The sequence below is a fragment of the Eubalaena glacialis genome, chromosome 6, assembly GCF_028564815.1.
Source record: "Eubalaena glacialis isolate mEubGla1 chromosome 6, mEubGla1.1.hap2.+ XY, whole genome shotgun sequence".
NCBI lineage: Eukaryota > Metazoa > Chordata > Mammalia > Artiodactyla > Balaenidae > Eubalaena > Eubalaena glacialis.
Genome location: NC_083721.1, coordinates 48,801,540 through 48,819,279, shown reverse-complemented (window position 1 = coordinate 48,819,279; position 17,740 = coordinate 48,801,540). Strand labels below are relative to the sequence as shown.

At 40.1% G+C, this 17,740-nt stretch overlaps 1 protein-coding gene across 1 annotated transcript in view; it reads right to left on the bottom strand.

Moving 5' to 3' along the window:
- Positions 1–10,688: 10,688 nt before the first annotated feature.
- Positions 10,689–17,740, bottom strand: part of LOC133093264 (cell cycle control protein 50C-like) — a 35,637-nt gene continuing 28,585 nt past the window's right edge. The window contains exons 6-7 of the mRNA XM_061193020.1: positions 13,975–14,184; positions 10,689–10,879 (exon numbers count right to left, since the gene is read on the bottom strand). Of these exons, the coding sequence (XP_061049003.1) occupies positions 10,689–10,879; positions 13,975–14,184 (401 nt within the window). The remainder of the gene's footprint in view (positions 10,880–13,974; positions 14,185–17,740) is intronic.

Here is a 17,740-nt window from a genome sequence, read left to right as displayed (position 1 = left end):
CTTTATCTTGCCTAATTGCTCTGAACAGAGCTTCTAGTACCACGTTGAATAGAAGTGGTGAAAGTGAGCATTCTTACCTTATTCCTGGTCTTAGAGGAAAAGCTTTCAGTCTTTCACCATTGTATATGTTGGCTGTGGGTTTTTCATATATGGCCTCTATTATGTTGAAGTAACTTTTTTCTAATCCTAGCTTGTTGAGTTTTTTTATTATGAAAGGTGTTGAATTTTATCAAATGCTTGTTTCTGTATCAATTGAGATCATGGACCCTGAGATTTTGTAATGAGAGAAATGGCTTTTATTCTTAGCCCCTAGCCCCTGCACACAAATTGCGGGAGGCCTCAGCAATTAAGAACTTACAGTTTTATTTCATGAAACTCTGTTCTCTTCCATACCTCTTAGTGAAGCCAACCACTGTTGTCAATTACAGCAATCAGATCTAGGTATTTCCTTTTCTTGACCTAGCTACCGTTTTTTTTTTTAAACGTAGCTATAGCTAACTATAGCATCCCCTCTTTCTTGCTAATAATTAGACAAAACAGTAAATCAGTTTGGACTTACTGATGAATGACTGGCTAGAAACAATATTTAATGGGATGAATTTAATTTTTAAATGGTCACATAGTAAAATGAACTTTTTTGGGCATGTATAGTTCTAGGAATAAATGCATGTACAGATTCATGTAACTACCACCACAATCAGGATACAGCTCAGCTCTATTACCCTAAAAAGACTCCTGCATTCTATCCTTTTATTATCCTCCCCCCACCTTGAATTCCTGGCAACTAATAATCACTATTTTGTCTTTTTGAGAATGTCATACAGTGTATAACATATATCTGTGAGGGGAAGCTTAAGTGTGACTGATGGCTTTGCTAGCAGTCATTCTGAATAACAGAACTATTCTAAAACATGAACCTGGTATCATCACCATCATGGTAGGAGAGAATAATCATAGATTCATATGTTGTATCAGCCTCAGAACTTCTATCAGTCTGCTAGGAAGAGTGTTAGCCCAATTATAAGACTAATGGTTGAAGACTGGTGCCAATCTTTTAGCAACTAGATCATAAGACATAAGAAGTAACAGAATGTAAGGTTAACCTATTCTATAGGTTATCTGTGGTACATGGCCATTTCATGGACTATTACATGTTATCATCCACACATGAAGGACAGTGAGGAGGAAATGTATTAAGCTGAAAACTACAGAACTGCACAAGAGATGATTTCCAACAGCTTATAAAGCAACTATGCTTTGGGACTTCCCTGGTGGCACAGTGGTTAAGAATCTGCCTGCCAATGCAGGGGAGATGGGTTCGAGCCCTGGTCCGGGAAGATCCCACATGCTGCGGAGCAACTAAGCCCGTGCGCCACAACTACTGAGCCTGCACTCTAGAACCAGCGAGCCACAACTACTAAAGCCCATGCACCTAGAGCCAGTGCTCCGCAACAAGAAGAGACACTGCAATGAGAAGCCCGTGCACCGCAACGAAGAGTAACCCCTGCTCGCTGCAACTAGAGAAAGCCCACGCGCAGCAACGAAGACCCAACACAGCCAAAATTAACTAATTAATTAATTAATTAATTTTTTAAGAAGGTGAATTATTTTGTTTTAAAAAAAAAAGCAACTATGCTTTGTTTCCAATGCGGTGATCAGCGATATAATTTTCTGGTCAGGTGAAACACATCTAGTGCAGTAAAATGGAAATAGTCATATTTCATCTATTAGGATGATTTTGGCTGCAAGTAACAGAATATCCAGTTGAAAGTAGATATCTCACATAAAAAAGTCTCTAGAGGTAGGTAGTTCCAGAACTGAATGAGTGGTCTCAACAATATCATGAAGAATCCAGCTCTTTCCAAAAAGCATACGCTCATCTCAATAGATGCAAAAAAGCATTTGACAAAATTCAGCACCCATTCATGATAAAATCTCTCACCAAAGTGGGTATAAAGGGAACAAATCTCAACATAATAAAAGCCATTTATGCCTAACCCACAGACAACATAATACTCAATGGTGAAAAACTGAAAGCCTTCCCACTAAATTCAGGAATGAGACAAGGATGCCCACTCCCACCACTTCCATTCAACATAGTATTAGAAGTCCTAGCCACAGCAATTATATATGAAAAAGAAATAAAAGGTATCCAGATTGGAAGGGAAGAGGTAAAACTGTCAGTATTTGCAGGTGACATGATACTCTATATAGAGAATCCTAAAGTCTCCACAAAAAAACTATTAGAACTAATAAATGAAGGTAGCAGGATACAAGATTAATATACAGAAATCTGTTACATTTCTTTACACTTACAATGAAATATCAAAAAAAGAAAGTAAAGAAAACACTTCCATTTAAAACTGTCAGGGAGTTCCCTGGTGGCCTAGTGGTTAGGATTCTGGGCTTTCACTACCATGGCCCCTTTTAAAATCCCTGGTTGGGGAACTGAGATCCTGCAAGTCGCATGGTGCAACCAAAACCAAACCAAAACAAAACAAAAAACCAAAGAAACAAAAAGCACTGTGTCAAAAAAAATACCTTGGAATAAACTTAACCAAGGAGGTGAAAGACCTATACACTGAAAACTATAAAACGTTGATAAAGGAAACTGAAAATGATTCAAGAAATGGAAAGATAGCCCATGCTCTTGGATTGGAAGAATTAATATTGTTAAAATAGCCATACTACCCAAAGAAATCTACAGATTTAATGCAATCCCTATCAAAATACCTATGACATTTTTCAAAGAACTAGAACAGATAATCCTAAAATTTATATGGAACCACAAAAGCCAAAGCAATCCTGAGGAAAAAGAACAAAGCTGGAGGCATAAACCTTCCAGACTTCAGACAATACTACAAAGCTATAGTAATCAAAACAGCACGGTATTGGCACAAAAACAGACATATAGATCAATGGAACAGAATAGAGAGCCCAGAAATAAACCCACACAACTATGGTCATTAATCTACAACAAAGGAGGTAAGAATACACAGTGGAGAAAAGACAGTTTCTTCAACAAGTGGTGTTGGGAAATCTGGACAGTTACATTTAAATCAATGAAATTAGAACACTCCCTCACACCATATACAAAAATAAACTCAAAATGGTTCAAAGACCTAAATATAAGGCATGACACCATAAAACTCCTAGAAGAGAACATGGGCAAAACATTCTTGGACATAAAATTGTAGCAATATTTTCTTAGATCAGTCTCCCAAAGCAAAAGAAATAAAAGCAAAAATAAACAAATGGAAATCTAATCAAACTTAAAAGCTTTTGCACAGCAAAGGAAAACACCAACAAAAAACAAAAAGACAACCTACAGAATGGGAGAAAATATTTGCAAATGATGCAACTAATGAGGAGTTAATATCCAAAATGCACAAACAACTCATACAGCTCAAAAAAACCCCAAAAAACAAAACAAAACAAACAATCCAATCAAAAAATGGGCAGAATAACTAAACAGATATTTCTTCAAAGAAAACATACAGATGGCCAACAGGCACATGAAAAGATGCTCAACATTGCTAATTATTAGAGAAATGCAAATCAAAACTATAATGAGGTATCACCTCACACCAGTCAGAATGGCTATTATCAACAAGTCTACAAATAATAAATGCTGGAGAGGGTATGGAGAAAAGGGAACCCTCCTACTCTTTTGGTGGGAATGTAAATTGGTGCCGCCACTATGGAAAACAGTATGGAGGTTCCTTAAAAAACTAAAAACAGAGCTACCATATGATCCAGCAATCCCACTCCTGGACATATATTCAGAAAAGACAAAAACCCTAATTAGAAAAGATACATGCACCCCAATGTTCATCCAGCACTATTTACAATAGCCAAGACTTGGAAACAACCCAAGTGCCCATCAACAGATGACTGACTTAAGAAGATGTGGTATATATACAATGGAATATTAGTCAGCCATTAAAAAGAACGAAATATTGCCATTTGCAGCAACATGAATAGACTTAGAGAATACTACACCAAGCAAAGTAAGTCAGACAAAGACAAATATTATATGATATCACTTATATGTGGAATCTAAAAAATAATACAAATGAATCTATAAACAAAACAGAAACAGACTTACAGACTTAGAAGATTTACAGACATAGAAGATAACATATGGTTATCAAAGGGGGAGATAAATTAGGCATGTGAGATTAACACATACAGACTACTATACATAAAATAGATAAGCAACAAGGATTTACTGTAAAGCACAGGGAACTATATTCAATGTCTTGTAATAACCTATAATGGAAAATAATCAAAAAACAACAACCACAAAATATATATATATATAACAATCACTTTTCTGTACACCTGAAACTAGCACAATATTGTAAATCAACTATACTTCAATTAAAAATAATTAAACAAAAAGAATCCAGCTCTTTCCATCCTCCATTCCACCATCCTCCATATGAAAACTTTTAGCCCTCAGATTTTTTGCCTCTTGGTTGCAAGACGACTGCTACAGCTCCAGACACCATGTCTTCATACAATTGCATTCATATGTAGGAAGCAGGGGGCAGGTAGATGACAAGAGAGCTCTTCTTTTCCCAATTCTGCCAACAGACTTTCTCTTATTAACCATAGTCAGAACCGGGTCCTTTGGCCACTCCTACCCAAAGGCAAAGTATGTATCTAGCATTTTAACATTTATCATGTGAAGTGGGCTTTGACAGGAGAGAAGAAGCATAAGGGAAGTGACTCCTGGGAGGGTAACAGACCTGCCTCACCCCATTGTTGTGAAAGATTAAACACAGTAATGTGGGTAGGGCATGTCTAACTGGGCTGGGCACATCCTCATTTCTTTGTTCCATTTCTCTCTTTCTCTCCTTCAGGTTTCCTTCCTTATTTTTCAGCCTTAGAAGAAAGATGGAAATCCAAAAGATTTGCTTACCTTCCCTATACAAAGGCATTGCTTGTCTCTTCCACCCCAACTTACTTTTCGGATTTCTGCAGCTCTAGTTTCCACAAACCATTTTGGAATCTCCCTGACCTCTCAAGAAAGTTCTTGACCTCAAACTGAGGAATATATTTTTATGGCCAATTCATGGATGTTGATTATAAGAAACAGAGAAATCTTTATACACAAAAAAGAAAAAAATCAACAGAGTCAGTTATTTCTGCCATGTTAGCCTGCACTAAAAATCATCTGTTTCAGTGGAGTGCAGCTCTTTCCATACAGAAAAGGGGCGAAAGGCACCCCGACGCCTGTCTGCACCGACTGCTGGCTCTGTGGGCGCCACAAGATGTTTCTTGCCATCAGAGCAATGACTTCAGTTTTTCCATTCCAACTGCAGTGAAAATGAATAAGAAAACTGGATCCTGCCTCTGGAAGCAGGATACAGGCTCCACACTAATCAAAAAAGGAAGATTCAGCATAAGACAATATTTCACTCCCCAGACTTTGTCAGAAGCGGCTCTGAGTCATCTCACTGACCGCCACAGGATTAGAATGGGGATATTGTACAAGCCCAACCCTTTGCAGGAAAGGTTTTTTTTTCTTCCGCCTAAATGAGCTTCTCTTGCTACTGAGTCACTGCAATCCAAATCTCATAATTTTACATCCTCTCTTCTAATTGTTTACCAGATAGCTAGCTAGCTATTTTAAGGGGGCTGGCAGGGGGAGTGGAGACAAAAAGTGGCTCAGCCTAGAATTCATTTATTTAAGAAGTGTCAAAGAATACTGACACTGTAAACAGGTAAAAGGAGAAGGAAGGTTTTTGAAACCTGGTCAGTAGTGATAAAGACTTCAAAGGCCTGCGCTTATTCGCCAAACTAAGGCTGATTTAGCAACGGACTCATGAACCAGTCCTGAGGGGAGGGACCCTGGGCTGAGCGCCTGAGTGACTCCTGGCATCGAGAAAGGGGAATGGGCTTCCCTGTGTTGCACCCAGTGGAGAAGCCAGGAGAAATCTGCTCTGCAGTTCTATCACTTAGGAATATCCAGAACAAAAAAATGTTGACAACTGCAGGCTGTGGCGCTGTGGGATTCTGCTGGACGTCCTGTGAAGGAAAACCACCAGCAGCTGTCTGAAGCTGTTTTTCCTATATTAACATTTGGTTAATAAAGCCTCTACTATGAAACAAACCAGATGAAAAACCAGGCTTCATGAGGAAGGCCTTAGGGCAGGCTGGGAAGGATTACGGTTTTATCAACTTCAGAACACCTCTGTGTGCTCAGCATGGACTTGGGTGCTCTGGGATCTTACCGGGAGGTGGGGAGATGGTGCTGTCCTGAGGGAGCATACTCTCTCTTCCATCCTGGAGGCCAGACTGACATTTAAAGAAGCTAAGTGAAACCCATGTAAGGCGAGTGTGGGATCCATGTTAAGCTGTGCAGGTGGGATTGGAAGGACACAAAGACCTGTGTGAGATGAGTCCCTTGAGAGCAGGACCTCAGCTGGCTCATTTTGGTATCCTTGGCATTGTGAATTTGTTACATAAGGTAGGGGTTTAATTAGTTAAATTTCAAATACAGGTTAACTCTACTTTTATTTACCCATAATTTCATCCTACCCAATTTTTTACCTGCTGCCTCTGCGCATGTACTTAGAATATACACCTGAATAAAAGCACCTAAAAACCCCAATAGTGGAACTTCCCTGGTGGTCCAGTGGTTAAGAATCCACCTTCCAATGCAGGGGACGTGGGTTCGATCCCTGGTGGGGGAACAAAGATCCCACATGCTGCAGGGCAATTAAGCCCGCGTGCCAGAACTACTAAGCCTGTGCACCGCAACTAGAGAGAAGCCCCCCGCGCCGCAAAGAAAGATCCTGCGTGCTGCAACTAAGACCCGACGCAGCCAAAAATAAATAAATAAATATTTTTTAAAAACCCCAATAGTTTCCAGTCACACTCACAGTCACACACACTCACACAAATGCCTGAACACACTCACACTTACTCACACACTCACAAGCTCTTATTCACATTTTTGTTCTTTGTCTCTCTTGATCTCATGCTCACTTTTTCTTGCGCCAGAATTGTTGCCAGGAGTTGGAGAAAGAAAAGCTAGTTTCACCAACCTATTCACAAAAGCACAAGGATGAAGAGTTAGAAAAGTGGAGGAAGAAGACAGGAGCAAGATGATGGGAGAAGGAAGAAAAAGAACAGAAGAGAAAGAAAGCCAGAAAAGTTCCCCATCATGGGTGGGGAGTTAATTGTGAATGATGAAGCTCTTCCCCTAACAAGGATTAGAAGGATGGCGCCCATCTTTTATAGCAAGGTAAGAAGGAGTCTTACAAAGATAAACTGCTTTGGGCTTGATGACTTGTGGAGAAGCAGAAAAAAGGAAAGACACCTCCATTCTGTCATAAATTCCAGTCACTTAACTTTTCTTAAGTAGTTTATTTTCTGGTGTGGATAGACTTGTTTTGTATAGGAGCTTTCCACAGAACCAACTCTAGTGCAAAGTGAAATGAGGAGTACTTTTTTGGAAAAGTCTTGACTACTTGGTGAATGCAGATGCCTTCTGTGATGGTTAATTTTATGGGTGAACTTGACTGGGCCATGGTGCCCAGATATTTGGTCAAACATTATTCTAGATGTTTCTGTAAGGCTGTTTTAGGATCAGATTTAAATCAGTAGACTGCGTAAAACAGACTGCCCTCCATATGTGAGTGGGTCTCATGCAATGAACGGAAAGCCTGAATAGTACAAAATGCTAACTTCCCCTGAACAAGAGGGAATTCTCCAGCTGACAGCCTTCGGGCTCCATCTGCAACATCAATTCTTTCAGGTGTTCCAGCAGACTGTCTTTTGGCCAAATTTTTTTTTTTTATTGGAGTATAGGTGATTTACAATGTTGTGTTAGCTTCAGGTGCACAGCAAAGTAAATTGGTTATACATATGCATATATCCACTCTTTTTTTTAAGATTCTTTTTCCATATAGGTCATTACAGAGTATTGAGTAGCATTCCCTGTGCTATATAGTAGGTCCTTATTAGTTATCTATTTTATATATAGCACTGTGTATATGTTAATCACAATCTCCCAATTTATGCCTCCCTCCCCTTCCCCCCTGGTAACCATAAGTTTGTTTTCTACATCTGTGACTCTGTTTCTGTTTTGTAAATAAGTTCATTTGTACCCTTTTTTTCTTTTAGATTCCACATATAAGCCATATCATAGGATATTTGCAACACAGTATTATTATTATATATTTTTAAAATAAATTTATTTATTTGTGTTGCAGTGCATGGGCTTCTCATTGCAGTGGCTTCTCTTGTCGTGGAGCACGGGTTCTAGGAGCGCAGACTTCAGTAGTTGTGGCTCGCGGGCTCTAGAGTGCAGGCTCAGTAATTGTGGCACATGGGCTTAGTTGCTCCGCGGCATGTGGGATCTTCCCAGACCAGGGCTTGAACCCGTGTCCCCTGTATTGGCAGGCGGATTCTTATCCACTGCGCCACCAGGGAAGTCTCTGCCTTTTGGCTTAAACTGCAACTCCTTCCTGAGCATCCAGTCTGCTAGCCTCCCCCGTCAGATTTTGCACTTGCCAAGCCTCCACAATCATGTGAGCCAATTACTGAAAATAAATCTCTTTACACACACTCACACACACACACACCTCCTATTGGTTCTGTTTCTCCGAGAGCCTTGACTAATACGGCATTTTATAAGCTGACAAACAGGATTGAAATGTAACAAATGTATTCTTGCCTTTTTCCAATCAGCACCATAACTGAGTGTGGATTGAAGGGGCAAGAGCCCAGCATCTGAAGTCACAGGGTTTGGTTCCTGTGTGAGCTCTGTTCCTTCCTACCTCTCTGCCCTAAGCTCAAGAAACCACAATTGTTCAGATGACTAGAGCATTGCCAAGTATATTAGTTTTTTATTGCTACTGTAACAAATTACCATACTCAGTGCTAAAAACAACATAAATTAATTTTCTTACTGTTCTAGAGGTCAGAATTCTCAAATCAAGGTGTCAGCAGGGCTTCTAGAGGCTTCAGGGGAGGATCTGTCTCTTGCTTTTTTCAGCCTATAGAGGAGGCTGCCTGCATTCTTTGGACCACGGCCTTCTTTGTATCATTCCAACCTCTTGCTTCCATTGCCACACCTCCCCCTATTCTTCTGATCTCCTGCCTCTCTTTAATAAGGACCCTTAGGATTACATTGGGCCCACACAGATAATCCATATCAGTATCCTTAATTTAATCACAGCTGCAAAGTCTCTTTTGGCATACACGGTAACGTTCACAGGTTCCAGGGATTAGGATGTGGGTATCTTTGGGTGGAGGTGGGCTGGGGCGTTATTCAGCCTACCACACCTGGTCACCTGAGGTCAGTGGTTCGTACTTGAAACCATTTTGGTTTTTTTGGAAAAGTACTTGACCATTTGGTGAATGCAGAAAGTTGCAACAGAGAAATGCTTCCTTGCCTGCTAAAGAGACAACTATGTATTGGTACTATGTTTCTCTTTAACAATGAAAATTCTGCTGTCATCACATTCTGAGTCATCACAGAGTAAAGCTTTCCCCACCTCAAAAAATCAAATAACATAAACATGTTTTTTAAAGTATAATATTCTGGTTATCTAGTTATACAGATCTATGGAGTCTCTTGCCCTGGCAGCTTTACCAAGTACAGTTGATCCTTGAACAACACGGGTTTGAACTGCGTCTACTTATACACGGATTTTTTTCAATAAATACTTACTACAGTACTACATGATCCACAGTTGGTTGAATCCGTGGATGTAGAACCACAGATACTAAGGGCCAACTGTAAAGTTATGGGTGGATTCTCGACTGCATGGGGGTCAGCGCCACTAACCACTGTGTTGTTCAAGGGTCAACTGTATGCCATTCAGTCTCCTGCAAAGTGACCTTCAGCAGGAATTAAAACTTTTTAAGATGGACCCTAAGAAGCTTCCTCAACATGTATAATTCAAGTATCACAAATCCATGTCATCACCTGCATTCTAGAGTACATCATCCCAATGTAAGTTTTAGAATTGTGTTGTGCCCTCAAATGCTGAGTACAGTTTTCAAGAGAATCAGTTACTTTCAGTACTTCCCTCTTGGCTACATGGGTAACTTTAGGGAAATTCCTCGACTTTCTTTTTGGTGTATTGATGTATTGTGGGTGCTCACGGCACTGTCATAACCTTTGCTTGGCTTATTCTTAGTAGAGAAAACTTCATTTTGACTCATATATAATTGAATAAATCAATTTTCAAAAATCATCCTGATTGCCCAATTCAGTGCTCAAAAATTGTTGTTGGTGAGTCTGTAATTTTAACCAGCCAATGAGGACTCATGGTCTGAGCCTGATTGATGGTTAAAAGGATTCACCTAATCTTGGGGCCCCAGGTTTACTTACTCTTGTCTGGTGATGCCACCCTCCTAGGCATTCACCTACTTTCAGGCACAAGGGCTTCAAATAAATTCCCGAGACTTGGTTTAGAGCTCAAGGATGATTTATCTTCCCCATTCCAAGGACATTTTACTATGCCTAATTATGCCTTCTCCTCCTCCTCCTCCTCTTCTTTTTTTCTTCACTCTGAAACTCTCATTATTTATCTATCTGGGATTGAACTTGGTCAGTCAATCCAGTTCCCCTTGATGAAATATCTCAGTCATTTTGAGATCTTTGGCTCCATTACTTCACCGTCCATTTCTGTGTTTTCTGCTCTTCTTTTTAAAGTCTGACTTTACTGCTGGAGGAAGAACATTTTCCTTTCTTTCAGCCTCAAGTGAACTGCCAACATGGAAAAGAAGGCTAACCAGGTCACAGCTCCTGTCACCATGTAGGCGAGACCTAAGAAAAGGCTACTGCCTCCACTCCATGTCAGGGTGGAAAGAACAACTGCTTTTTCTCCTTGGAACCTGTTTACAGGAAAGTCTAAGAAAAGAAAACCTGTTAAGGATCTGTCTCAGCACTTCTCAGCTCTACCACTACATATCTTAAATACATTAGGTTGAACTATATATATATATATATATATACACACACACACACACACATACACACACACACTTATTTATTTATTTATTTATTTATTTATTTATTTATTTTGGCTGTGCTTTTCATCACATGGGATCTTAGTTCCCTGACCAGGGATCGAACGTGCGGTGAGAGCACGGAGGTCTAACCACTGGACTGCCAGGGAAGTCCCGAACCATATAATACTGCTAGTTTTGTTGGTAAACAATGGTTGACTATTCAATTTCATATAGTCTAATCTTTACCAAGCAGTATGTTGTATTTTGCTGGAATGAAATTAAGTAAAAACAAGTCTTCCCTCTATATAGTTGTAATCTATGAAAGAAATTCTAACACAGATAGATCTGAATGACTTACAGATAACTCACTAGTGAACAAATATAGTTAATTTCTAAACCCAAGGAAATGAAAAGACTACAGATAGGTTTTGCAGCAAACCTAAATTTGCATTTAAGGATCAGGATACCCAGGGTAGGCTAAAGTCCTTCATAGGCTAAGGTCTGAATTCCTACCTCACGGAAAATTCTTCAAGAGGAGTGAAGAGCAAAAAAAGTAGTGAGATAGATGGCAAAACGTTTTTGGTGGGAAAACTAAAGGTGGTGCATTCATTTGGGTTTTGAAATGGCCAGCATCCCTCACTGCTGGGGAGAAAGTGTTTGAAGTGGCTCTGCTATCGTTAGCATTTGAATGATGTCATTTTGATCATGCATGTGGTCTGAGGTTTTTAAACATCTGGTGCCTTTTGTAAACCAAACTAATAAACAAATAAAGGCTTCTCATAGCAACTGCATTTCCCAGCAAAGCTCTTAAAAGGCCTCAAATCACTTGGCAACATACTATTTAAAGGCACAAACTTGTTAGGAAAGCTAGTTCTCTTTCTTTTCCAACAGAATTCCTCACTGTCACCAGGTCCTTGGGCGCCATCTCAACTCGGCTGCCTGACTGTTCCTTTAAGAGGGTCTTTTCCTCACACAGCGGGTCTTTTCTCCCTTAGAAGTGGTAGCATTTTCTGCAGCTCAGGCTTAGTTCTCCTTGCATATTAGCCAGGCTGTGAGGCTGGAAGGGTAATACTCACACTAGGGTTCAACACAGGTGGTGGAAGCACAGGACTCAGGCTCTGGACTGAGGTTTTTTGCTAAAGATTTAGATTTGAGAGTTATCAGCATTAAAATATGACTGTGAATGAAGATGCCCAAGGAAGGCATGTTGCAAGCAGAGAAATAGTGTGTCCTTTGTTCGGAGCATGGACTCTGTCTATTCCTCAACCCTAAACTCACTGTAATGCATTATGAGGGCAGCAGTACACGATGGGCTTTTTTCCTGTGTCTTGATTGCTACCATAACTGCTTTACTTGTAAGGGCAATCACAGAAAAAGTTGATGGGAACAGAAGGTCCAACCTGAGAGACTATTGCCAAGCAACTTTCAATCTCAAATTTTCTAGGAGGGAGAGAGAGGGGTTGCTGAAATCCTATTCAGAAGGTGATATTCTATGGCTTCCTCTTTGATCTGTACATACAATGCTGTACAAGACAGAGCAATTTCTGGTTTTCCTTTTCATAGACTAGAATTAGGGACCATGCTAAAGGAATGGCTGAAGGCAAACCATATTCCTGGTCAGTAAACAAAAGGAGGCAGTAAGTTGAGAGGTAGAGATGGTGTCACATCAGTGGGGTTATCTCTGCCCAAGGAACGTCCCCACTCCCCTGTCAGAGTGGAGACATTTGCGCTTTGCTCCAGGACAGAAAAGAAGAAAAGATGGAGCGTTGAACTGAAACACACGTTGTTATTCACTGACCCAAGAATCTCTCAGTCAAGCTCCCTGAGAGGTAAAGAAACAAAGGAGGTAGACAGTTTGGTGTTCAGATCCTCTAGCCTGCTGGGGGTCCCGTGAAAAACTCCCAGCCGGTAGCCCTGAGATGCTACGGGGTTGCTGATGCCTAATCAGGCTGACGTCTCAAAGCTGTGCACAAGTCCTGGAAAGACCTGCCTCTGAGAGAATTCTGCCTCGGGGAGAATCAGAAAGGGACTTGAAAACTAAGTCTGAGGACCAGAGTTAGTATAAATTGTGTTTAGATATATAATTTTTAAAAGATAGTGTTTGGTGTCATTTTGAAGTTAAGTCCTTTTAGTTCTTAAGTCAAGAGTTACATTTGTATTTTTAAATTAAGTGAAAACATTTCAGAATCTCATATTAAAGTATGTCTCCTAATGTGGACCGTATGTCCATAACCAAAGCACTGGCTCCTGCTAGCTGGCTTCGTACCTAATAGAGGAAGAACACAGCATCCTCACTGCAGAGCTTGTAGCATGGCTCATGTGGGTTGGATGAACGGAACCTGCCCTTGAATCCAGGGCTCCCTTGGTCTATGCTGCTTTTGCCTAAAATAAAAGGTTCTACAATCTCTCTGTTTTCATTGTTTTTAGTCCATATTCCAAACTTACTTCTTAGTAAACCTCTCTCTCTTTATTTCCAGGGTCCTCCATGTCATCCCATCCTATATGGTAGGCTTCTCCTCATTGTTTTAGATCTCTAGGCCCAGTGTTACATCAGTGTTACATCTTTCTTCAGGGACAGAAATAGCCCTTCCCTCCTTATCCATACCTACTTACCTGATACTGCTATTGACTGTTGTTCCTTTAAAAAAAACAACAACACACATTTAATTATATATAAAGTGGAGACAAACTATATGGTGATGCAGTGACAGTACTGCCTATAAGATAAATATGCATTGGGCTTCCCTTGTCGCAACTAGAGAAAGCCCTCGCACAGAAATGAAGACTCAACACAGCCATAAATAAATAAATAAGTAAATAAAATTTAAAAAAATAATAATCTTTAAAAAAAAAGATAAATATGTATTTCTTTTACATATATATAGATTCGATTGGTGAATAGAAAGGTATAGAATGAAATAGTTCAACAACTAGTAACCAGATGGACACTGATTTTCCTTCATCCCCAGAAAGAAAATTGGAATAAAAGGATACTGTAGGTTATGTTGAAACTATAACTACCAGCAGGCAAGCCTTCAGTAAAACGGTCTATTCGATGGAGTCGGCGGTACAGTTTTTTGAAAGTGGGAAATGCAGCTGTCCTCATCCACACAATGAAGTCGTCATTGATGAAGCCATTGTTTCCTGGATCCTCTTCATCTAGTTCATAGGCAGGCTTAGGCCAGTTCGGAGGCTTTGTGGTTCCTGTGGAAAGTTAACAATGGATGTGGTTGAGTAAAATCATTTACCACCTTTAGTTTTTCTTAAAATGTAGAGATTGAAACAACTTCTGTATTCTTGAGGAAAGAGGAATCGAAATTACAAAATTTTTTTAAAAAGTATGTGTGTGTAGGCTACCTGAGTATACAACCATTAAAAATAATGGTTATGCCGCATAGCGCAGGGAGATCAGCTCTGTGCTTTGTGACCGCCTGGGGGGGTGGGATGGGGAGGGTGGGAGGGAGGGAGATGCAGGAGGGAGGAGATGTGGGAACATATGTATATGTATGACTGATTCACTTTGTTATAGAGCAGAAACTAACACACCATTGTAAAGCAATTATACTCCAATAAAGATGTTTAAAAAAAATAAAATAAAATAATGGTTATGGGCTACCCTGGTGGCGCAGTGGTTAAGAATCCGCCTGCCAATGCAGGGGACACGGGTTCAAGTCCTGGTCTGGGAAGATCCCACATGCTGCGGAGCAACTAAGCCCATACGTCACAACTACTGAGCCTGCGCTCTAGAGCCGTGAGCCACAACTACTGAGCCTGCGTGCTGCAACTACTGAAGCCCGCACACCTAGAGCCCGTGCTCCACAAGAGAAGCCACCGCAAGGAGAAGCCCACACACCACAATGAAGAGTAGACCCTGTTCGCCACAGCTAGAGAAAGCCCACGCACAGCAATGAAGACCCAAAGCAGCCAAAAATAAATAAATAAATAAATAAATTAATAATAATAATAATGGTTATAAGGACTCTAAGGAAATGTGGGGGGAAATGCTGATGATACTGTCATAGGGTTAAAAAAAGCAGAATATCATATGTATATTATGTATTCAAATATATAAAATATATAATAAAGCATTGAAAAAATAGGTACAGCAGAATGATAATAGTGGTGGTATTCAGTGATAGCATCATGGGGAATGTCTATTTTCTTTAACATCATTAGTAATGTAAAGAAAGCAAATTAAAACAAGATACCATTTCACCATTTCATCTTTATATTTAAAGAAAAAAAGAATGACAACCATTGATGAGGCAGTGGAAATGGGAACTCTTGTACAGAGCAGATAGATGTGTGGATTAACCACATTTTTGGCAATCTAGGAACATGCAGCAAAAGATTGAGGACTTCCCTGGTGGTCCAGTGGGTAAGACTCCGCACTGCCAATGCAGGGGACCTGGGTTCAATCCCTGGTCAGGGAACTAGATCTCTCATGCACGCCACAACTAAGAGTTCACATGCCGCAACTAAGGAGTCCGCATGCTGCAATGAAGAGCCCGCATGCCACAGTGAAGATCCTGCGTGCCACAACTAAGATCCGGCGCAGCCAAAATAAATAAATAAATAAATATTAAAAGAAAAAAAGATTGAATATATTTTGCCTCCATTTTGGCCCAGAAATTCTCCTTCTAGGACTATATTCTAAGGAAATGATTATGGAAGTGCATGAAGATCGTGTTGCATGGATATTCCCTGCAGACCTGTACCTAAAAGCTCAAAGTTGGAAGCAAGGAAGAAGAACTTGTAGAAGGGAGAAGGTGGAGAACAGAGGTGTTGCAAACCTGTTCTAAAGCCAGGAAGCCTGGTAGGTCTGGGTGCTGTGCTGTAGGAATGCTGGGAACACCAGGTAAAGTCTGTTGAGTTTACTCTCATCCTCATACTTCCCACTTTACCGCCCTGGGCATGCCTGTCTCTCCCACTCAACAGCAGACTATTGAGTTCAGTGTCTTCCTCATCGTTTTTTCACTGGCATTTAGTCCAGCGCCTGGCACATGGTAGGTGTTCAATCAATGTTTGATAAAGGGATGAGCGATTCCAATGAAAGCTGACAGAAGCTGATAATAAACAGCATTTTGAATTTTAAAATAGTCAACAAGAGGAAGTTGTCCAGTGAACTTTTTACTTCCATAAAACTGGTTCTACTATTTGTAGGAAACCATTCTTTCTCACCTCTGACCACTGACTATTTTCTCCTAAAAGAAACCCAGTCTTATTTTCTAAGCATGGGCTGTAGTGCTTATAAAAGCATGTGCTAAGTTTGGTTGGATTAATCTGAAGTATGTTGGTATACTTATACTTCCTCTGGAAATAATCCTTTGCTGGAGAAACTTTCTCTCCAAAAACTGTGGCGATGTTGGCCCTTCCCAAGAATTCGATCGCTATTGCTAGAAGAATATTGATCGAAATCAAAATTGCCTTTGGTACCTGCATGTGGACCTCACCCTCTCTCTACTTCAGCCAGAGCTCATGCCTCAAGTCAATGTGTCCTATAGGCCAGTGATATCCAAGTCACCCAGGGAGTGAAAAATGCAGGTTCAAGCATGCTTTTCCGTATCAACCCCTAATCCTACCCCATCCCATGTCTCCAGAGAGTATGAGAAGCATGGTGTAAGAAGCATCAACTTCTCTCATTTTCCAAGTTCAGTTGGGTCCTTGGTACTCATCCATTCACTCAACAATAAGTATTTCTTGATTGCTCACTTATATCAAGCACCAGGGATATAGCATGAGATCTAATCCCTTTCCTCAAGGAGTTCACATACTAAAGTGGGGATGACAAGTATTCAAATAGATAATTAAAATAAAACATGGTAACTCTTACAATAGAAGTAAGAAAGAGTAGGAGTAGGCGATAAGAGAAAGCCAAGGATGCTTTGTGTTATATGCTTGTGGTTATGGTAAGACAAAACAATAGCATATTGCCAAGTTCCTTTCAAAAACTGGGAATTTAATTACAGATACAGTGACCATACATGCCAGTTTGCCTAAGACAGTCCCAGTTTATGTCTGTTGTCCATTATCTCATCTGATTTAGCACTTATCCCAAGCAAATAATGTACATATAATTTCATCCTTTCAGCCATGGTCTTAGCTAGTAGTGAGAGATACCCATGTACAGTGAGCAGAGTGCTTACTTTAATTAATGAAAGATAACCAGTGGCCCTTCATAGCAAAACATAACATATCCCTGTGACTCCTGCCACAGTTTGACAGTACAGCCCATTAGGCCACAGCCTCTGTTTTGGCCTGTGAGACATGTGGAGCTGCCAGGCTGCAAGTCAGTGGGGTTGGTGGGAAATGTGGGATATTACAGATTATGTTATAGGCACAAGACGTAGTGTGAAAAACAGATGCTGAGCAGTGTTGCTGAGAGTAGTTTGAACTCTCTTGCAACAGTGTTATTTATTATATGGTGTAAAAATATAACTACCTTATTGTTTGGTATCAGTTTTTTATTTGCTAGTAAATCCTTTTGGCTGTGAAGAGCTAAAACAAGGAACATACATGTTTAATGAAAAATTAAGCACAGTTTTTTTTAAGAAAGTTGATGAATGTGATACTTGCAATGTTGGTTGACTTATACCCCCCACCACGGGAACCGTCATGAGTCAATGACCATGGGAAAAATCAAAAGACATAAATTGCTGAAGAACATCAGAATCTACTTCAAAAGTTTGCACTTATTTCTAAAAGCAATTACACTCCAATAAAGATGTGGGAAAAAAAAGAGTGTATTCAAAGGCAGTGC